The 23,519-nt window shown below is 42.4% G+C and overlaps 1 protein-coding gene across 1 annotated transcript in view; it reads right to left on the bottom strand.

Moving 5' to 3' along the window:
• The window catches only part of SCAMP2 (secretory carrier membrane protein 2), a 34,419-nt gene that overhangs the window by 10,631 nt on the left and 269 nt on the right, over positions 1–23,519 (bottom strand). Inside the window, exons 2-5 of the mRNA XM_073652816.1 lie at positions 5,780–5,860; positions 5,345–5,431; positions 4,119–4,230; positions 1,014–1,142 (exon numbers count right to left, since the gene is read on the bottom strand). Coding sequence (XP_073508917.1) covers positions 1,014–1,142; positions 4,119–4,230; positions 5,345–5,431; positions 5,780–5,860 — 409 coding nt within the window. The remainder of the gene's footprint in view (positions 1–1,013; positions 1,143–4,118; positions 4,231–5,344; positions 5,432–5,779; positions 5,861–23,519) is intronic.

The following is a 23,519-nucleotide window of genomic DNA, read 5'->3' as shown; positions in this document are numbered from 1 at the left end:
CATTTAATAAACTACATAGTTAGATTAGGCAGATTGTGAATAAGGGCAATGTAATATTACATGTAGCTGAGCAGTGGGCCCCGCAGAGTCAGCGTTACTGGTGGGCCCTTGCCACCCCCATCTGACTAAGATTAAATAAAAATACATTTTTTTGCCTATTCACATTCCAGCTTTCCCTAAAATGACACCGGGAAAGATAAAACGTGGGTGAGATTTTCAAACCCCCATTCACTAGCACTGTATATTGCACTGTGTAAAATACTACAGAGGCAAAAACACGTGTCCGTGGCCTAATAATTGGGACATTTTCTTCTCAAAATCCTTAAAAAGATTGTCCACTTGGAGAAGCAATGTATTTCAAACAGAAAGATAATCATCAACAAATTAACAATAAAGTCACTCCTTATCTATGAACTGCTAAAATATTTACGGCCATGACTGTTTTCTCCCCTTTCCATACCGATAGTTCTGCTTGTCTTATTACTGCACTATTCCTATGTCCTGCTGTGTATAAATATGTGACTCTTCAGATTTTCTGTTATACTGAGCCTGATGAAGAGACCTGAGTAGTCTCGAAAGCTGCTATTTGTTATCATATTTTCAGTTACACATTAAAAGGTATCAACCACTGAGGACTCTATCTACTGGCTAACACGGTACAAAGATATATGTTTTTCCTGCATCAACAAATTACTAGTTGACTTAACAAGGACTGTCCTGGGTTCCAGCGATTCCAGTTTCAGCTTGGAAGATTAGGACACTTGATGAATACAAGTATATCAGTAAGTTCCATATAATTATGATTCAAAACACATAAAAAGTGGACAAACCCTTTCAGCCTTCTCCTATGGTATCTGCAGAACGCTGAATTTAGCTTCAGACAGTATCAGTGAATGGGTTAAGCAGAGTTTGGGTGTGAAAATAATGCATGAAAGAGGCTCATATTTTCTTTTTCTGAGGCATCCACCCAGGTCAGATCTAAGCATGTGTAGGGCTGACATACAGATACTTACACATCCACAGGTAATACAGCATTTTACATGTGCGCTGATAATCAGCTGGAATATCTGCTGAGAAGTCCTGGTAGAAGCATGGCTTGATGGGACACTTTGGAGGAAGTGGAGGCCAATTGTTCTGTCTTACTGTAGGAGAGAAAGTATGTCATGCAGACTTATTATATTGCTTAACACCTTAGGGCATAAAGACATGAATTACAGCTCAATGCAATACTGTGGAACTGTGACATCAGTTTTTATCATCAACAATTAAAAACAATATGTACAAGACCAAATACAGTTCCCTATGCTATTAATTGCATTGGATTAGTTAAAAACAGGAGCCATATGGATGGTGTCTGCGTAGGGGGTCTGTTTTCCACATGGAATTAAAAATAGTCTCACATGAACATGTGCCCACGATGCAGAAATGCTCCGGATTTTTCCTGAGCGTTTCTGCATGTCCCCAGCAGAAAAAACTTATGTGGATTTTACATGCGTTTTTTTCCTGCCAGGTAGAAGCGTTGGTCACGCGTTTTGCACATGTGATTTTGCATGCGGGTTATCAAGCGCTTTTCCAAGCGATTTTAGCATCACTTGGAAAAGTGCTTGACAACTTGGTCACACTATATAAATCCATGCAACCGGCATGGATTTATATAGTGTGACTAAGTTATAGTAAAAAAGAATGGTAAAAAATAAAAATTATACTCACCTTCCGATGGCCCCCGGTCTCCTTGTCCAGTGCAGTGTTGGGCGGCTCGCGGTGGTCTAAAAGGAGCTTCCACGACGTCATTTAGTCATGTGACAGGTCACGCGACCACCGACATCAGCGGTCCCGTGACCTGTCACATGACTAAATGACGTCATGGAAGGTCTTTTTAGACCATCGCGAACTGCCGGGGAACCAGGACGCATCGTACAGGAGACTTGGGGCCATCAGAAGGTAAGTATAATGTTTATTTTTTATTTTAAAATCTTTTCTTTTTTTACAGGTACTATGGTACCCGGGTCTGGATGAGAGTCTCCTCTTCTCCAGACCCGGGTACCATCCGCACATTGAATCGCTTAATATCCGCATGTGCACATGTATTCATGCGGATATTAAGAGATTCAATGCAAGTCAATGGCGGCAAAAACGCCGTGCTTACGCAAAATAATTGGTAGAGCTGCAGATTTTTCCGCAACGATAATCCGCAGCAGAAATTTCCGCAGCATGTGCACAGCACATGCGGATTATCATTGGGGGACATGGCAGACCTTCTACCAAGCGGTTTTTAAGCGTTTCTGTGGCGGAATTGCCGCTGCGGAAACGCTTAAAAAACGCATAGTGGGCACACAGCCTGAATGTACCCTCGCAGTGAAATTCTTTTAATCCAGCATCTGATCATTTTAAGGTCTGAGGGCACGTGAATACGTTGCAGATTTGTCGTTTTTTTTTTTTCTGCACAGATTAGTCACAAAACCAGAAGGGTTTCCTTACACCAGCAAAGTGAATAAGAATCATGAAGTGTCGTGCACACGTTACTCATTTGTGATTTGCAGATTTGATGCAGATTTAAATCTGCAGTATGTCAATTCTTTCAGTGATTTTGCTGCAGATTTCAGTCATAACTAAAACACAAGGAAAAAAAAAAAAAAAACCTTAAAAAAAACACAGCGTTATTTCCCTTCCTAGAGATCCAGAACCAGTGCACAAATTTCTGTGCATACCCTAAAGCTCTCCAAATAAAATATAATAATGTCAGCAGAACCAGTTGACAAGCTAATGTATTTAGGAGCGCTGACCAACTGATGGGAAAATGTCAATTTGTCATGTCCGATTTCAGACTAGCGATCGCATTGCTCTGCTGGAGATAAGCCACCGGGCGACACGTCAGTCAGTGGCTCTCATCGAGAACACAGGAGTGCTTGGCCAAACTAGCGCTCCTGTGTATGGGAGAGTCGCCCGAGATGGCAGTCAGCTGAATGATCGTTCGGCCGACAGGAATCTAATGTGTATGGGAGCTTTAAAACGGTTGTTCAGACTTTTGTGCCAAACTTGCAGCCATTGTGTGACTGCAGACTTGTGAATCCTCACAGTTTGCACCATCAGAACTCTCCGATGCCGTGGGCGTGTGGTCATGTGACTGCAAGTATGCAATATACCTACTCCCAGCCACATTTCAACTAGACATGTGCAGCCTCGCTCAATTCATTTGCGCAGCCTTGCTTAGTATAAGTCTAGTCGGAATGTGGCCAGGTGTATGCATATTAAATACTTGCGGTCACATAACCGCCTGCTCCCCGAGCAGGCAGCAGAGAATCCTCACAGCAAACACTGCGCGTGCTGTAAGGATTCACAAGTCTGCAATCACAGAGTCACTGTAGACTTTCATGTGAAACCTGGACAACCCTTTTAAGGCTATATTCCTACATTTACTATTTAGTGATCTGCTAAATGCAGATTTTTCTGTAGCTTCTACTGCAGATTTCATCTTTTCCATTGCAGAGATTGAAATCTCCTATTAAATTTGCACAAAGAATTGACACACTGCCGATTTTAAAATCCTAACCTCGTGTCAATTTCCACACTGAAATTTTCAGCAACATGTAGATGGGATTTGTTAAAATCTTATCTACCTAGCTGATTGCGTTTTAGGCGATGTTAACATGCGCAAAACCATCACTTTTCTTCCACTGCGATTTTATTCAGTTTTCTGCACCTAAATAATCAATAGCAATCTGTTATCATTTCTTTTTAGGTGTTCTTGGAGCAGAAAAGCTGCGATTCTGCCCTAAAAAAGCAAATGCTTTTTAGGCTCCCCATAAAAGCCTGTAAAAAAACAAAAACCGAAAATGTGCAGTTCAATAGCATCTTTAAATTCAAAGTGGGAATGAGTCTATTAAACTCAGCAACTTTTCTGCATAAAAAACTGCATCGTTTATGCAACGTGGGAATATGTTCTTATACTGACTATTTTCGCTACACAAATCCATGCAGAAAATCTGCACCGAAGAAGCAACATGTGAACTTACTCTCACAATACAGTGCATTTCTATCAAAGAATTGCAGTATTATTTCCCAAGAGCAGAAGCAGGATACAGAGTAGTGACTATTGTATTAAACCTCAGCATACTTACAGTTAATATTTACATTCGTCATTTCTTTCTCTTTCCTCTCAATCTCGGCTGCTTTCCTGTCCAGCTCCTCTTGCTGCTGAAGAAGGCTAGCTTGTGCTGCCGCTGCTACTGCCTGTGGAGAGGGGAGAAAGGAGGGACATTAGGTCTGATAGGCAGATATTAGGTGGCCATTTCTATGCCTAATGCAGGCTGTATGTTACTATGAGGATCTAATAGTGAAAAGACTAACAGTTTATGTCAGGGCTGCCAAGTGGCCAGCTGGGGTGTGCACGTGGCCCTTATAAGCCAAATGTACAGCCCCCAGGCAGCAAGAGGAGGCAAAGTAATATGGCGCAACGCCCTGCAATAATGCTCCTGCATGCCGAGGGCTCTACCCAGCTATAAATAACAGAATCGATAATCAATTTTCTCCTCCTATAGGGAAACTGTGGCATTTATAAACAGTTATCATTTGTGTGTGCGCATCTATATTTATGTATCTATGTATGGACTCTTTGTATTTGCCTATGCGATTTCTAATTCCTAATTAGTTTAGTTATCCATATATAATGACGGTCTCCTCCATTTACACAAGTCCATTGTCATTTAGGTTTTCCCTCTGATAAGCTGATGAAAAAAATACAGCACTGCAATTATGGGGTTAATCCAGTGGATCCACGCAATGGAATAATGCTCCCAGTACAATGCCAGAGTCCCACCAGCCTTGATAAAGAGGAATGATTAGAAAGGAACTGCAGCACTCCAATGCAAAAATGGTTTTTCAATGGAACATCATCTTTATTATATTCAACATAAACAACGTTTTGACTCACATTAGAGTTTTTATCGAGCTGATAAGCGTTTCGTGGGCAGAACAATTTGCTGGACTCGGATCAATCGATCAGGTCAGAAGTCTCTGGCTGCGAGCCCTGTGAAGCGCTTACCTTCCGGGATCCCCGGAGTGGCTTGTGATTAGCCGAGCTGCTGCAACGTTATCTGTGCGTCACGCTACAATAATGATATTGTGCCACCTTTGTTGATGGGAGAGCTTCTTGAGAAGGCAATATACTTTTAGTTCATTTCTCAGTTACCTTCTAAAAGGTTAATTAAAAGGCCATTCAAAGCATATGATAACGAGCCACACATGACCAGTAGGGTAATGATCATACTCATGTCTATGTAGATGCAAGAACCACACCGCCTATAGAGTAATAACCAGAGCGCTGCTATAGATAACCCAGGTATACCTGCGGAGACGGCTCTATGGATGGCTGTAGAACAGCAGGCTGAGAAGGCATCACGGGCTGAACCGGCACAGTTTTCTGATTTGTTGTCTGTAAGTAAGCAATATATATGTATACATTTACAAGGAAGATGAATAGTCAAAAATACCAACCAATTGGTTGTAAGAAGAAACAAAGGACTCAGCAGAGTTGAGATTTTCACCCAATTTTTCATACATTCCAAATGGGAGTATTCACAAATGTACATCATATTCAGATGAGTGCATTCATATACATTCAATAAAAATGTGATATCATGTGACAAATGAGCCCAACATACAAAGACTACAGAGAATTACACAATTACTGCTGTGAAGAAAGCACATGAAAATAATAAAGCTCATAAGACCATCCAATGCCTTCTGGCATATACATGTGGAGATTAGAACATTTACCCACCAAACGGGAATTCTCAGAGAAAGGGTTGAATTCTTCCAAGTTCCCATGGCCGCCACTGGTGATTTGTGTGACTGCAGGATCCTATAAAAATAAAAATTAAACAAATAAAATGTGTTTTGTCTATTTACAACATATACTTCATATGAGTCAGCAAAGGATAAAAGGGAACCAGACCGGAGACTCATGATGCCCGAACCATGAGCTGTAGGACACTGGTTGAAATTATTGCAGACGTGTACGTTTTAGAGAAAACATACTTTAAAAACCAGCCAGGGTCCATGCATTTCAGATAGTCCAAAGCATGTCCTGGGTGGCTTCTCCTCAACCTGCTGCCTATGACCGACAAGTCACGTGTATATATGGAGATGGTATAACTAGGCTGAAATATTGCTAGGAAGGTGGAAATCCATTACAGCTCCCTTTACTATGTGGTTAAATGGCAAACCTATAGGATTCAAGCCCTGTATTGGTTGACACATACAGAAAAATGTAAACCAGATTGGCTGCCCCTGCCTCTAGTCTCAAAAAAGGGCCAGATTTATTTTGGCCTTCTACAGTGGCATATAATCAGCATATATTCACTGCTCCTGGTAATGGGAGTATAAACTGATAACCAACAATATCAGATCCTAACACAAGCAACTCTCCACCCTTATATGCTCTTCTACGTATGACAACATTACATACATAGACTCTTCTATTAGGCTTCCCTTATACTTTGATATGAAAGAAGAAAAAAATCTAAATATTTACATACATAAAGATTATATAAGTTCAAGCTATGAGAGACATAGAAGCAGAAAACAAACGCAATTTAATCAGGCTCTTGGGGGGGATTATTAAACCTCCCCAAAATGGGTCACAAGACTGTGCACTTACAGATTGCAAGAAATTTACGCAATGGCTTCAGGGACCTTTTAGGACCATTCCCTCCAATAGGATTCAGTCATGTACCTTGCATTCTTATATAAGGCCATTCATGGCAGATTTTTTTTTCTGTGAATCTGCAAGTATTACATGAGGATTTTGTTGCAGGTTTGGGGCACGGTGCCCAGAGCGCTGCATTGAATGTTTCCACGCGATATGGGTCAGCACTGAAAGATGTAACATTACAATTTATTTAAAGAGGACCGGACACTTGCTGAAAAAAAATTAAATTGTTAAGTACCTTGCAAAAATCCCGGCGAGTCACTGATTCCGCCGCCATCTTCTCCGCTTTGTGCTGCGTCATTGGATTGTCCAGATATCCACATTTGTTTCTTTTGGAGCGCAGCACATTAAATATCTGTAGTCCAACTGGGTGTTTCTGCACAGTTTTCGCTGGGGTTGTGCGATTTCACTCCTCCCTCCTAGATGCTGCTGATCACAGTTCGGCACCTGATCTAGCAGTCTCAGATGCTGCCGAACTATAATTGGCAGTGTCTGGGAGGGGTGAAAGCCTACAGAGTAGACTCTAAAATAAACACCCAGTTGGAGCTGCGAGAAGAGATTTCACATACTGCGCTCCTGATGGAACATACGTGAATATCTCTGGAATGGAGTGACGCAGTGCAAAATGGAAAAGAGCGCCAGAATCAGGTGAGCGCAGGGCTTTTTACAAGGTATTTGGCTACATTTATTGAGCAACAAGCTCTATATCTGTATACAAATGATAGTCAAACCACATGTATATTATTCAGGCACAGCTGTAATTATACAAAACACCATTACTCCACACTTGCTTCAAAAGAGATTTTTGTCCACCTATACAAGTTAATACTGATGAGAGAAAGTGCAAACCATTTCCTAATGGAAACTACTGTACAGATCGACTGAAAGTGGGGGGAGGGGTGGAAGGGTCTGTAAACCTTGAATAAGAAGAGCAAGTGCAGCCACTCCCTACATGTTCTAACAGGTTTGCCCAGTGGATGACTCACGTGAGATAATGTGGAAAGGAGATATAGCACATACTGTACCTGAAAGCAACACGAAATAAAGCCCCGCATGGGGCCTTTAATGTGTATATTTTGGTTTTAGAATACTTTATACTGTTTACTAAAAAGTCTATTTATGATTGCAACAGATGTAAAACATAAGGACTTCGTTTGTATTAGATTTTTTTCCCCAAACTCTAAAACAGCCACATAATACTACCCCTCGGGTAAGGTAATGTACCCAGAATTAATGAAGAAAGATAGCACTTCACCTTATTTTGTAGTAGATGCTTTGCAATTAGGCAAACAGATCTTTACTGCCATCCACAAAACCCAATCTAGTCCACCACAGTGCTTCATAGAGAAGGGTGGCTCATAATGGCAGGGGTCCATGTATGCGGCTGCACACTATTGAAATTAACCCATAAACAGACACGTGTGTGGGGGCACTGCCAGACGAAGGCTGGTTCTAGATAACAAGAGCTGTGGCGGAGAAATTCTCATGCACTAAATCACCATAATCCTGTCACCAGAGCTTTTATGGTTTGGCACTTTGCGGATGAGTGGTTGTTATTTCGAGAAATTTCTATTTCACAGCAACCATTCTTAAGCCACGTTCACATTGCAAGAATTTGTCATCGGCAAATCCGTTAGGGATTAGTTTCAGCTGCCGAAAAAGAAAAAAAAAAAAAACACATCCACAACAGATATCAGCCAGGGAATTAACCCCACTAATATTAAAGGACTAGATTATTATAGCGCCATTTATTCTGTGGCGCTTTAAGTGAAAAGGGGCATACATAGCAAACAACATACATAGATGTGCAATTAGCATCAATATTTAACATGGAAACATCTGCAGCAATTTATTATTTTCACTAATTTGAAACTGATTACATATAATTCTGGAAAAAATTAGAGGGATTCTGTCAAGATTTCAGCACAGGCTTCAAGCCTAAAAACTGAAGGTATCTACATGACCTTTCTAATTACTAGCCAGTTCTTTGATAAAATTACTTGTTGGGAAGGTGGCCATGTTGACCAGTAATATTTGACTATGGAGGTGCATTTTCGTAGACTTTATTTTATCCATGTTATTGAAAGGTCTTGTATAATACAGTAATCGACTAAAATTAAAGCAGCTTTGAACCTTATTTGCAGCACAAATGTTACACAAAAAAAATCAGTATATACAATAAGTTTTCTATACAAAATCTATTAATGCTAAAAAAACACATTTTTGAGATTTAAATGTTAGTGCAGGCCTATAAAAAATCTTAACAGATAATAGTTGTTTGTTGATTTCTGTTTTTATAGCTCTGTTAGATCAGGTATCACGAGAATGTTGTTATGGCCGGAGTTCCGACTCTACCGAAGACCTTATCACGCCATATGTTTACTCACTTGGGTGACAGTATGATGACTGCATGTGCTAAACTTACAAGATAGATAAAACGGCTGGGAACATGTAGCATCCAGGGAAAGTGTGTTGTAACAGCTAAACTTCATTTACATGCATTTCTATACATTAATTACATATAATTTCCAAGCTTCCCCTGCCCATTAGACAGTGAAAAGCAGACAGCATCTGGATGCAAAACAGAAAAAATATATATGCAGAGCTTCTATACACTTTCTCTACAGAACCATTGTGCAAACTAGATAAAAAGTGTACATTTTTTTTTTGCAGTGGCTTGTGGGGGACAATAGGCCTGCACAAAAAATAAATGTGACCATGCCCATAGTAGTACATGTTTCACCCGTGACCTTGTTAGAACCAGGGCTGTGGAGTCTGAGTCCAAGTCGGTATAAAATGGACCAACTCCGACTCCTAAAATATAGAATAAATTGGGTACAGTAATTCAATGCAGTTTGTGGGGAATATTTTTTCATAAGAATTTGAGAAAGTTCTGAAATGTCCTATAAATGTCTGTCCTATTCCTGATCTAAGGGTCTAGACTTTTAGCTGAGATGAATCTGTGCTACAGTAAATTTATCACTTAAACATGAGCCATGTATGAGGGAGTCGGAGTCATGGAAATTGAGTCGTCGGAGGTTTGGCTTACCGACTCCACAGCCCTGGTTAGCACACATGAATAAAGCACAAACATTTGAATTTGGCCTTACTTTGATAGGTAAATCAATGTAGACAGTTTAAAGGGGTTGTCCGGTCAAAACCAATAAGTCTGCAGTTACTCTGTGTGACTGCAGACTTATGAATCCCCCCAGACCACGCACTGTGCGCTGCGGGGATTCGCTGGTTTCAGACCTGGGACCGGAGGGTGTGTATGAGTTATACATACTCCTGGCCAGTGAGTGCGGCCTCGCTTCATATACCTGTATAGAGCGAGGCTGCGTCCCGTCTAGTGACAGACAGGAGTGCACAAGAGATGTTAATGGTGATTTTAAAGTAATTTACAGTGTGCCTAGCATATAAAAAGAACTTCTATGTATCTTCTTTACTTTAGTATGCTCTCCCACATAAACCAATGAAAATATAATTAAATAAAAAGGTAAAGACTTGGGCCCGAGAGATCAGTTGTGTTTTTCACTTAGTTAATTTCATTTTTTGTCTTGTGGTATTAGTTGCCGTTTTTTGGTGCTAAATTCATCAATATGGTGCATGTGATTCATGAATTTGCTGTAGAGTTAAAATGGTCTGTCGTGAACTGTTTTTTGCGACAGAATGTTGGCGTACACAAGGGGAAACTGGAATGAAGTTGCACCAAAATGTTTTTAAAAACTCGTAATTGGTGAATCAGGCTAAAAGGTCTGGAGTCTCAAATAGAATAATGAATTGGATGCAAACAAAAACATAGGTACAAAACTAGACAAAAAGACAGTTGTGAAGGCAATGATGCCTACACAGAGAACTGGCTGTGGGGAGAGTGACTGAGCGTGTGTGACCAGCACCATCAACTCAGTACGCTGAGCATCAGGTGGCATCAAACTGTGCCAGCAAATGCCATAAATGAAATGAGTTACTGATGAGTTTGACAGTATGTAAATTACAAATATTGTTAATTTTTCAAAATACACGCAAAGTTAAATTGGGGGTCAACCATATTATAATTGGAAACTGATATCTTTTGGGAAAGGTATGCCAAGCTGTGCTTCAGTAGACTAAACGCCCATCGGGTTGTTATTCCTGGACTCCCTAGGAAGAAGAATGCAGTTTCTGACCTTTGCGTTTGATCAAGCAGAAAATAAACTTTCAGTGTACATTTAAAGGCTTTAAATAGAATACCTGGGTGGATATAACCAGGATTGCACAATCACAAAGACCAATATGACTGTTAGAAGGACTCATTGTGGCTAGAATCACACACCGTGCTCTGTGTCAGGGTTTAAATCGTAATTCCCGATAAACAGGATTGCGACAAAACGCAGAGAAGTCATTTACTATTATTAGATCGGTGTAAGTCACTTTTGACATTGTATTGCTCCCATTCTGGCAGGGTTTGTCTTTTTCAGATGTGCACAAAAGTATGGCAGATCAAAATTAGAGAGCAACAAAAACTGAAGAATATCCCTCCACAGAACAGATTGACTATTCGGTCATTAACTTTGATGATACATGTAGCATTTTTAAAGACCATTGCATAAATAATGAATATGCTTAAAAAATACCATTATGATCATGCCCCCTGCCATGTACGTGTGTTATGCCCTTTGCTGAATGTGTGATGATAGGTTTAAACCCACAGAATGTGTATTGAGAACACTTTTGTGATCCCTCCATCAGCACTATGAGACAACTCCACCACACTGTATTATTTCTGTTTAGGATATCACTAGTTCTGTTTTATAGGGTTTATTTCCTTTGTCTGGATTTCAGATTTCCTGGAGTAGTATCCAGCTGGGAAACTAATAGTGGATAGTTTTAGAGGACACTAAGGGGCAGATTCATCAAGACGGGAGTTTAGCGCACAAATCTTGACGCAAAGTGTGCTGTAATGAATGTTGAGACATCTGCTGATGCTGTGTGTGATGCCGGGAGAGGAGTGAGAAGGGTTTAGGTGGAGTTGCAGGTCCGTGCTCACTGCTGGCTTGCAACCCAGCAGAAGGAATAATGGGAAATGTCAGAAGGGAGCAGAAGTGCTGAAGAGGAAATGATGGCTGTGAGCAATAGAAGTGATGCTGTTAGGTACAAAACATGAAACTGGCAGAAAAGGCATACGTTATTTTGGGGCATTATTCATAAGCATTTATGGTAAAAACAGTAACTGAGTTAAGGTACCGGACAACCTCTAATCACAGACCGAACACAGATTGTACACAAATTTCCATGGACGCATAGACATGTATGGGTAATTTCAAAACATGACTGATCAAATACAGACACGTCTACATGTTTTGGTGTTTTGCTTGCAGAACATTTGGGTCGCAAAAAAAAAAAAAAAAAGGGAACACGTGAATGGCCCCATAGACTATAAAACACACAAATATCCCCCTAAATGTCCACTTTAGCAGACTACTTTGTGGGACTGTCCAACAAAAATTAGGAATTGGCAAGTAAGATCATTTTACATCTTAATGCTCACATGGAAAAAAGTGACAAGGTGGCCCATACAATTTACACAAACACACAAACATTAGCCAAGGCAGCAGCCCAATTTGTATGGTGGTATGCCAATACACCCAGATGGTAGATGTTGGGAAAAGAGAAATCGTACATTGGATTGTAATAAGCCTTATCATTTAGGGAATGTGCGCACTTTTTTTTTTTTTTGGAAGGTGGTCGAAAACCACAAGTCTTCAAATGAAAACACTTCAGGAAACTTATTCTTTGGGAATTTTTGTTATTTCCTAACAAGCTGTTTTGCAAACTATTTCAGGTAGTTTTGCAGTGTTTTTTTTCCTAAGTGGGAGTTCTACAGGAAAACTGTAAGAAGGTGAAGGAGATATTCAGCCCTTCTTGTACGAACCATATGAGACTACATGTTAGATGCTGTGAAATAAATATTTTCCCACTCCAAAAGTTTGGTGATATAAAAAGTACAGTAAATCACAGGTTCCTGGAAATTCTCCAGGTCTGAAAAAAGCACAACTGTAAGCGATGGCAGACTGGCGAAAAATCTCCTGCCGAAGTGTGACAAGTAAATATTTAGCAACTCATGTGGAACTGTAAAGTAATAACAGGCGGCAATTCTGCTGAGGCATGGATTCTCAACCAAGTGTTTCATTAGAGAGATGGTCTGTCTGCAGACGCTGGGCTAACAAGGGTGCCCTGCAGGATTTCGGAATCAGAAAGCAATCCCAATTATGGGGAAAGCAGGGAGTTATTGTAAACATTTTATTTAATTTTCCGTCCGGCTGAAAAATCTGTATGTACACGTCAATCGCACACCAGTCTGGAACAATAGCACATCCCACTTAATTTAGCTTTTACTGCCTCGTGTAAACAGCCTAAATGTGTTCATAGAAGTCACATTAAATGGTCTCTGGCAGTCCCGTACGTAGACAATGAATGGCAACGCTGTCACCACTTTATTCCGACAGGACGTTTAAGGGCTTTATTCTCTGGATTGGTAGTTGGGGATATGGGATTACTTACAAAATGGAGGATAACAACCTTTTAGAATTAGAATAGACAGTGCGGAGTTGTCCAGGATTTAAATAAATAAATGGCGGCTTTCACAAACAGCGCCACGCCTACACAGGCGTCTAAGGACATGTGTGGTGCCATCTAAAGGCAAGCTTTTTGCGCAGTCGGTATGTCTAATGTGGATACACAAAGAAATGGTTCTCACTAAATAACTTAAAAATAAACAAAAAAAATACTGATTCTGACATTATTATATTTATTTATGTTATGGTCTTCAATATGCAATTTGAGCAATGTGATATTTTAAAAGTTTGGACTTTTGCAGTAACCAGATTAACAAGTGTTTATATTTTTATTATTTTGACACATATATAATTTACCCTACATTTGCTTTGTATTATAGATATACCTATCTTGCACTCCATATGTGAAAATTAACCTAATGAGCTTTTTTCTTTGTAAAGGATATACACCGAAAATCTGCAATAAACACTTAATTCATCAAGACAGCCATTGTTCACACCAATCTTTATGTGGGGACATGCTGGAGGCTCTTATCAAATCAGGAGCGTTTGAATAGTGACATGAACCTCACCACAAATCTTACTCCAGTTGGGGACTGGAGTACGATTTGTGGCACAAGGAATTTGATAAGCCGGGTCATACCCTATCGCTCCCCCAACCTACCAAGGCTCTGCTGTTTTTAGAACAACTGGATAAAACTGTTGTGAAGACGCCAAAAGTCAAAATTTTGTGTGCAGCTCTGTTTTGCACAAAAATTTAGAATTTCAAAACCATTTTACTACAGAATAGTGGTGTGACCACTTTGATAAATCAAGACAATAAGGTGTGAATGTGGACTTCTCTAGATTCTAATGCCTAGGCTACAAGAGTATGTTCACATATGGGGGAATTGTTCCACCTAAAACTTGGATGAATATTTATGCATGGAGCTGTTTCTGCATGGATTTCTAGATGCCAGATTCGGACATATTGAACAGTCACAGAAAGTTCTTCAACAAATCTTCAAATTGACAAGGCGACACAGAAGCTTTTTTCTCTCTCATGGCTTCATACAAAATTCATGAGATGAAAAATTGAAACATATCTCACCAAATGGCATAATAAGGAGGTACTCTCCTGTGTACATGATAAACGAGACTGAATAAGACACAAAGTGATCAGTCTAATTCATAGCGGTGAAAATGACAATATAGATTATTTTCTTTTGGTAGTGATTAATTATCTTGTGGTTACGGAGTCACATACATGCAGTGTATCTCTATCACGTCTCCAGCTCAGGACATGACATTATATTACCAGTAGTGACTAAGCACCTTATAATTACCTCTACATAGCAATAAGCTGAATACGATGCTCAGGAAAAGGGAGAATTAAAAATACTATGCTTGACTATGTGTTAAAGGGAACACCTACTGGTTCACGGCTGTAACATTTTCTTCTGTACTAAAAGCATGATAAAAAAAAAAACAGTAGTAATATAAAATTCCATCCAGTAGGCAAATCAGTGAAAGCAGGGAGGTGAATGGGAATCAAAGAACCAGTGTTAAAGAAGCATTCGATTCTGAAGACATCAAAGCTTTACTAAATAAGTAGCAGTTAATGACAGGCTTGCGTGATGGGCATGGTTGCACTTGTAGTCCTTCTAATCTATTGAAGGCAACTGAGCAGCTCTGAGTGGGCAGAGTCACGGGTGTTGTGGGCAGAGCTGGGTGTGACCTCAGTTGGCTCTAAGGTTTCAGAACAAGTTTTTCCAGTGCAGCCATTTATGTAATAGGAAGTCTGAGAGCTGCATTCTTCAAAACTTATTAGACATTTTTGTTCTACCATTTGCTGTTTAGTTAAATCCAGTCTGCTCCCTGTTATCAGCCATTTCAGGACAGAGAGCACGACTAAAGACTCTTCTGGACTACCCATAAAAATAACATAACTTATACAAGTGAACTTTGGGTTCTCTGATCCTTTTACTCCTCCACAATTATATGACCTGCCACCAGGTGAAACGGGACCAGTTTTTGCTCTTATATTATTCGCGCTGCTCCACTGAGTATTTTGTTTTCTTTTTAAAATCCAGCCTGCGGTTCCTGGGATATGGGCCTTTTTATTTTTGATTGTGTAAAAAAAAAAAAAAAAAAAAAAAAAAAAAAGAGACAGAGGGGCGTGGCTCTAGTCTGCTCTGCATAATTACCCTGTGAGCCATGCCTCTTTTGCAAAGGCCATAAAAATTTGCTCTAATAAGAAAGCTCATACCTCTGGATCTAAATGGTGTATTTAAAAAATAGAAAAATGTAAAACTCAGGGGAGCAGTGGTAGTAAAATAAGAGCAAGGAGTGGACACTCGACCTGGCAACTGGTCCTCTTTAATATGGATATAGAAAGAGCACATTGTGATGGACAGTAATTTGTTAGTAAAAAATATTGTCTGTCCGTGAGTTTTTCATAAGCTGTCCAAATAAAAATAAAAAGTCAAGGTGGTAATTCTGGTGGGAGGTGGCACAGACAGGGGGCATTAAAGAGGTTGTCCACTACTTTTCCACTTGATGCCCTATCCTTAGGATAGGGAATCAATATGTGATCGGCCGAGGCTGGACACCTGGCACCCCACTGATCAGCTGTTATCGGTGGCGGCAGCCGGCCGGAATCTTAGCGGTCTACTCGTAGTGAGCGGGGCTTGGTACTGCACATCCGCCTTCTACTGCTTAGAATAACAGCTGATTGGCGGAGGTGCCGGGTGTCTGTCCCCGGCCGACCAGACATTGATGTCCTATCCTAAGGATAGATCATTAATGTAAAAGTAGTGGACAACCTCTAAGCATGGGAAGTTTGTGTGCAGAGATCAGTCAAGGTTTTTCTGATGGTCTGGGTCAGGATAGAAAAGAAACGGGAGAGTTAAATAAAATTCTACAAGACATCCCATTGTGTCACTTGATGTAACTGTTCACCTGACCCTTATCAGGCCATGATTTCGTGACAGAGCTGGGTAGGTGTATCTTAGCCGGCATGTTGTAAAACCTGGCTTTATAATAAAATTATTAATTATTTCCAGAGCGCTAACATATTCCGCACACTTTACAAATTGGAGATAGTTACAGACAATATAAGTCATTATAGTGTAACATATAATTCAGCAATTACAAAGAGGAGTGAGGGCCCTGCTCGCAAGCTACGGCTCAGGTGATGTCTACTAATCACCTGTTAGAAACGGATCCAGTAAGTGTTTTCCTTAGAAGTCATTGGTTAAAAAACAAAAAAACAGATCTAGATGACATCCCTTTTTTTTCGCCAGAAAGAAAAAAAATTGTCTGCACAATTTTTTTTTTTTTTTTTTACTTCTGGCTAAGATAACCGATCACAGCAGAATCAGTTTAAAGATTACTGGATATGTGAACTCAGCCTAAGCAGGTCAGAAAAGCAGTGCAGACCACATTTTTTTGTGTTAAAAAAATAAAAATGTATCCAGGAGCAGTCTGGTTAGTTTGTTTTTTTGCCAAAGAAGTTTATAGAAAACAGATCCGCTAAGAAGCCTCCCATTCAGCTTTTTGGATCCAATTTAAACAGATGATTACTGGACATGGTAGTTGAGTTGAATACATACATCAGATGCAGCAGGAGATTTATGAATCTCTTCACTTTCAGTCCCTGGACTATACACAGGGAATCCATGTGACACGATGTCGACTGTGGAAAGCAATTAGAATAGACTAGGACAAACTCTAATTAGATTACACACATTCTTCACAAGGGCCTTCTTTTATCTCAATGTATGAACAGCAGGCTGTCACCGCACTGGGCACAGCTATATTCTGCATTCCAGCGAGTTTACTAAATAAGCATTAGTTTGCCTATGACACAGCACATGACAGAGCTGGGACATGGCCACATTAACGCCCAATCCCAATCTATAATATATTGCTTTCAACACAGACCCTTTAAATTTGGTTTTATTGTGTAGTATTTTAGCATTGATCCAAAGCAGCTATAATAGGTCAACACTTAAGCCCAACTTGCTGCTTTTGGCTGGTCTCTATATTTATGTTCTAGAAATGCAAAAGATTGTATAGAGCCCCCTAAAATTAACAGGGTTTGTCAAGATACAGATATTCTGAAGAAGGTTATGAGATACAAGTGCAGTGGGTGGGGCAATGCACTTGAAGCTTTCCTGCCTCCCTATTCCGGGAGACCAGAAGCAGGCAAAGATTGGGAAAGCGGCAGAAGAGCTGGAAGTGCCTGGTAACTGATTAGCATACAATTTCAACTATTAATTTCTCTAGCAAATACAAAAAACAAAACGGATTTCTGTAAGAAAGGTAAAAAATGTACTCAGCATTAAAGAGCCTTTACATACTTGCTATTAGTTTGTGGTATAAAATCCTGATAACAGGTTTTCTTTGAGCAGTAGACGTCCCCTTTAAAGAGTAACTGAACTAATTTTTTTCTTTAATTGCATTGAGCATTTGCACGTAATTTTATTAAACAATTTGGCGTCAGTGCTGTAAAACTTGCATCTAAGTGGCCTCCACAGCATTGTTTACTCCTTAGTCTACTTGTATGGCTCTTCTGTACTATGCACCAGGAGTACTAATTCTGGCAGTGTGGGGGGAGGCACCATAGGAGAGCGCTACCTCCCCGGCAAGGTAATTGGTGCAGGTCTCCGCCTCTCAGCACTCAGGTAGATCTCGCTGTGTCCTGTATAAGCACTACCACATCAGGCGTCTCCTGCACTGTGGCATCAGCAGTAACTTAGCCAGAGCGGTAGTGCGCGTCTATGGGTTTCAAGGGCCAACATGGCAGCGCTGCTGATCTCACTAGTGCTGAAGGAGTTACTGCTGATAGTATAGACACACAACCTAGTAGCGGTTATTCAGGACACACAGGGCAAACCACCTATAGGACTAGCAGACCCTAACTTGATATTTATGATCAGGGCAAAATCAAAAACTGTTTCAATTTTGCTTTACTTCTCTGATGTTTATCCTGGTGTTAGGCCCCAGCGCACCTAGTGCCATACTCTTATTGGCAGCATATGTCATACTGTGGCATGTCACCTATAGACATTGACCATCTGTAAAAGAAAGCACAGCCTGTTGTGCCGTCTGATACAGTAGAAAAGGTATACAGGTATACTCACCAGCCCAACAAGACCAAAAGGAAACTCTTCTGGCCTCCACTGAGAGAATATGAACTAATGTAGAGCTCAGGCGCAGTGTGAACAGAGCCTAACTTATACATGCCTGGCTAAATCCGATCTGGAGGTTGAGTTCAGGGAACCCTGTTAGCACTTCTTGGTCAACCTAAGAGACCCAAAGTGTGTAGGGCACTTCCACATTGAGACAGATGATATCCATCTCATAATATATATATTCCCATTCCATATTAGGCTTTGTACCACTGTTAATAGAGGAAGGGGAAACATACATACACCGCCTGATCTAGCCTATATGGTAGCATACAAAACTTGGCTTAGTTCCATGTGGTACCTTCACTCATTGTTGTACCTATATTTAAGAGCTTGTATGCATGGCGCAATACACCCCTATATGAGAACACTTAGTAAATACCTCTACACATTAAAAAGGTGTTGTCTACTAGTGGTCAACCCCAGCCTAATCAATTCAGGGCACCAATGAAAATATATTCACCTCCCACAGTGGTGCGTATCTAGCAATGTTACGTTATTTCATGTGAGCACTGCAGAAAATCAACAGCTCCTGACCGGCCGCAGCCTGTAATATTTCTTCGGACCACACATGGCTCTCATGGAATATTGATGAGACGCAGCCAGTCAGAGGTCTCAGACTGGCTGCAGCGGTCACATCACCCACCAAGAACAGTAGTGTCAACATAACTGGAATGGCAGCGGGGTGGGAGGAGAGTATAGGGAATCTGTAAGCATGATCTAGGACCCTAAACTGTTTTACATGGTCATCAACATATTTAATAATACAATCGGTGCTCCCCAATTTAAAAATAAAAAAAATTAAAATTATATGCAAAGAACATCTAAGTGCTTTAGACGTTCCAAAGCACTTCCCAGCCTCTGCCTCCCCGAAAGGTGGTGCTAAGTGGGGGAAGGAGCTGGGTGTTCAATGGCTCAGAAAGTGCTTTGGTACACCAAAAAGCACTCTGGCATAATTTTGCATATGGATTAAAACAGTGTTTGTTTTCATTCCGGGTGCAACAGATTACTTAAGTATATATAGATAACATTAACTTCCAGAAACATAACATAACCATGTAAACAGCTTGGGGTGCTGGTTCGTGCTGACAGATTCCCTTCAAGCCCCAGGCACTGACAAACTAAAGATATAAAATCAAGTATTTTACAGAACTAGGGACATAAGGAAGACAAAGAAACCCCAGAACAGATACTCGCTTTAAGATTAGAAATGACAGCTTCCTTTTCAAACTCTTATCTCCCCATTACAACAGTAGCTGTACACATGGAGCAAATGACTGCAGGCAGGCACATAAATACAGAAAATCTGATATTTCCATAATATTGGAACATTCACATAAAAACCCTTCATTTTGCTACAACCGTAACGTTACAGTGGAGGCAAAAAACAGATTTAAATTTTTGAATAGTCCAATGTGGAAAACTGCTGTGCAACCAGAGGATCATTTATATGAAGAGGTTCTCCAACTACAGGTATTCTTATGAACATCCAACAATACAGGCATTCTACCAGCACAATGGCATATCCGCTATACATGGAGCGCCCCGGCACGACCATCGATTCATAAAATCTGGGCAGTGGTGACATCTGAATATGGTGAGTTTTTACCTCGGTATTTGTAAGCCAAAACAAGGAGTGCGTAAAAGAAAATAAAGAAGTGGTGACAGTGTTTATTATACTTTTCCACTCCAAAAGTCACAACATTTTTGCACATGGAGTAGCACAAAAATTCTGTGACTTGCGTTAATTTTTGGCAATTGTGTCAAAAATGTACAAAGCTGGGAAAAGCAGAGACAGTGAGTGGTTACACCCCATCAAATTGATCAAAAGTAGTGTGCTTCTTATGCCAGAAAGCTCATTCCAGTCTGTGACTAGAGTAACACACTTTGGTGTATTTTATCAGAGGAATACACCTAATCAAACTTCATTAATCCTGCACACTAGTGATGTCCTCAAGTGTTCATTACTGAAGTTTGCTTAGGGTGTTTGGGTACTCACGAGTATCGTGGGTGCTCAAGTGACGGGATTGAGGCCCGATGCCCGCATGTTTTGCGGTTGTTAGTCACAAAACATGCTGTGATTACCTGACAAACAGGCAATCCCCACATGTTTTGTGGCTGTCTAGCAGGGACTGAACATGTCACTCGAAGACCCACAATATACAGTGCATACCTGAGTAGCGCTGGCAAACTCGAGTAATGAGCACTTGCGCTCATCACTACTGCATACCCCTCATTAAGACTGGCATACAAAATGCTTGTATTAATGACATGGGGACAAAGAGTCAGACCCAGAACAGCCCATGGACGCCAAAGGAGAGACCCCTGCAACACTGTAAGAAGCCCATATGCAGTTGTCTCATCTGGACATAATCACCATTAGGGTAGACTGCCATATCAGGTGGGGGGGGGTTCATAGCTGTGACTCCCCTATTCGATCCAAAGCGGCTCTACTGGACCCCAGGCAAGCATACAGTATATGATGCCCCATTCCTGTATATAGGTACCCTTTCATATAATATTTTTTCTGCAGCATCTTCTAACATTGCAGTATTCTGTGGGATAATCTCATTTTGAACGGTACAGTAATCTAGCAGGAGATGTGTCTGTAGGCAATACTTACTCCAGACTGTTAATACAGCGCTGATGACGACACAGGAAACTCTCTCCTTAATTGAGCCCAAGCTAGAAACAAAGCTGCGGATACAGAGCACTGGTGACAGATCTGTTTACTTTTGGGCTGGTCAACCTTTTTGTGCATTTTTAGACCCTTGTCAATCTTGAAATCAGTGGTTGTCTGATAACAGATCATCCTGCGTGTATCTGGGACATAACTGGAAGATCACTGTGCTGGATTTCCCCATGTCACACCTCCACCACTGCATGCTGTGCTGCTCCAGTACTTCCTATACCACTGTTTATTAGGCCGAGCAGTGGCAATGAAGCAGGGTGTACTTGCCCCACTGCACACAGCACGGATGAGACAAATGCACTCAGCATTCAGAGAGCCCTGGAATGATTGTGCCCGTCCTCGGAGCGGTCAATCTACCCAGACTGGAAGGATTATGGCCAGTTTGACTTCTCAGGCTATGTGCCCATGTAGCAGATTTGATGCAGAGCATTTTTGCCTCTCTGGCAGAAAAAAAAACGCATGCAGATTTACAAGCATTTTTTCTGCCAGAGAGAAGAATTTTTTTTCAGCGTTTTTACATGTGTTTCCGCATGCGTTTTTTTCAAGCACTTTTCCAAGCGATTTTGAGCATCACTTGGAAAAGTACTTGACAAGTTGGTCACACAATATAAATCCATGCAACAGGCATGGATTTATATTGTGTGACCAACTTTAGATGCAGCATTTAAAACATCTATAGTAAAAAAATAAAATAAAATTAAAAAAAACCTGTATACTCACCTTTCTGGTCTCCTCCCGGTGGCGATCCTCTCTCCTTGGAGTCCCGCGGTGTACTGGCAGGACCTGCGGTGACGTAATTTAGTCAGCTGATGGTCACGCGACCATCACCTGACCGCTGAGGTCAGCAGTCGCATGACCATCAGCTGACTAAATGACGTCATCACAGGTCCTGCCAGTACACCGTGGGACGCCGAGGAGAGAGGACGAGGCCGGGAGGAGACCGGAGAGGTGAGTATACAGGTTTTTTTATTTTTAACTTTTTTTATTTCTTTTTTTCACCGCGTGGTAGGTGGGATGAAGAGGAGTTGTAGTCTCCTCTTCATCCTGGGTACCACACGCACCGCGATTGCGCTGCAAATTCGTGGCCATTGAATTTAATTGAAAAGCAGCAAATCCACATATACCTGCGTGTTTGCTGCGTTTCAATGTTCCTCAACGGCCGCGAATTTGCGGCGTAATCGCGGTAGAAATGGTCATGCTGCGTTTTGCAACGCAATGCGAATTCAGCGCGCAAATTAGAGCATCATGTGCACGGCACATCCGAATTCACATTGCATGGCAGACGGTTTTACAAGTGTTTTCGCGGCCGTAAAAACGCTACAAAAATAAAGCTCTGAGAATGAAGTGATGTTGTAAATTTCGGACACCAGGGGCAAGCAGCAGAGGACAGAGGGGGGACGGATGGACAGGAACCAGGGGCTGGCAGCGGAGTACAGGGAGGGGGGACGGACGGACAGGAACCAGGGGCTGGCAGCGGAGTACAGGGAGGGGGGACGGACGGACAGGAACCAGGGGCTGGTGGCGGAGTACAGGGAGGGGGGGGGACCAGGGGCTGGCGGCGGAGTACAGGGAGGGGGGGAACCAGGGGCTGGCGGCGGAGTACAGGGAAGGGGGGGAACCAGGGGCTGGCGGCGGAGTACAGGGAAGGGGGGGCGGGAACCAGGGGCTGGCGGCGGGGTACAGGGAGGGGGGGGCGGGAACCAGGGGCTGGCGGCGGGGTACAGGGAGGGGGGGTGGGAACCAGGGGCTGGCGGCGGGGTACAGGGAGGGGGGGCGGGAACCAGGGGCTGGCGGCGGGGTACAGGGAGGGGGGGCGGGAACCAGGGGCTGGCGGCGGGGTACAGGGAGGGGGGGCGGGAACCAGGGGCTGGCGGCGGGGTACAGGGAGGGGGGGCGGGAACCAGGGGCTGGCGGCGGGGTACAGGGAGGGGGGGGCGGGAACCAGGGGCTGGCGGCGGGGTACAGGGAGGGGGGGGCGGGAACCAGGGGCTGGCGGCGGGGTACAGGGAGGGGGGGTGGGAACCAGGGGCTGGCGGCGGGGTACAGGGAGGGGGGGCGGGAACCAGGGGCTGGCGGCGGGGTACAGGGAGGGGGGGCGGGAACCAGGGGCTGGCGGCGGGGTACAGGGAGGGGGGGCGGGAACCAGGGGCTGGCGGCGGGGTACAGGGAGGGGGGGCGGGAACCAGGGGCTGACAGCGGAGGACTTGAGGGGGGGGGGTAGGGACGGGACAAGGGGCTGACAGCGGAGGACTAATGAAAAGGGGGGGGGGGGGTGGCAGGTCATATAAATACTTCCCCCTCCCGGGTAGCCCTCCTCCCTGCCCCACATCACACCCTGTCCCCCCAGAGCCCTGGGCACAAGTCTCCGCCCAGCTCCACCTGCTGAGCCC

This window comes from Phyllobates terribilis, unplaced genomic scaffold (assembly GCF_046119375.1).
Source record: "Phyllobates terribilis strain yellow unplaced genomic scaffold, ASM4611937v1 Scaffold_11__3_contigs__length_659146591, whole genome shotgun sequence".
Taxonomy (NCBI): domain Eukaryota; kingdom Metazoa; phylum Chordata; class Amphibia; order Anura; family Dendrobatidae; genus Phyllobates; species Phyllobates terribilis.
This window is presented reverse-complemented; position numbering and strand designations above follow the sequence as displayed.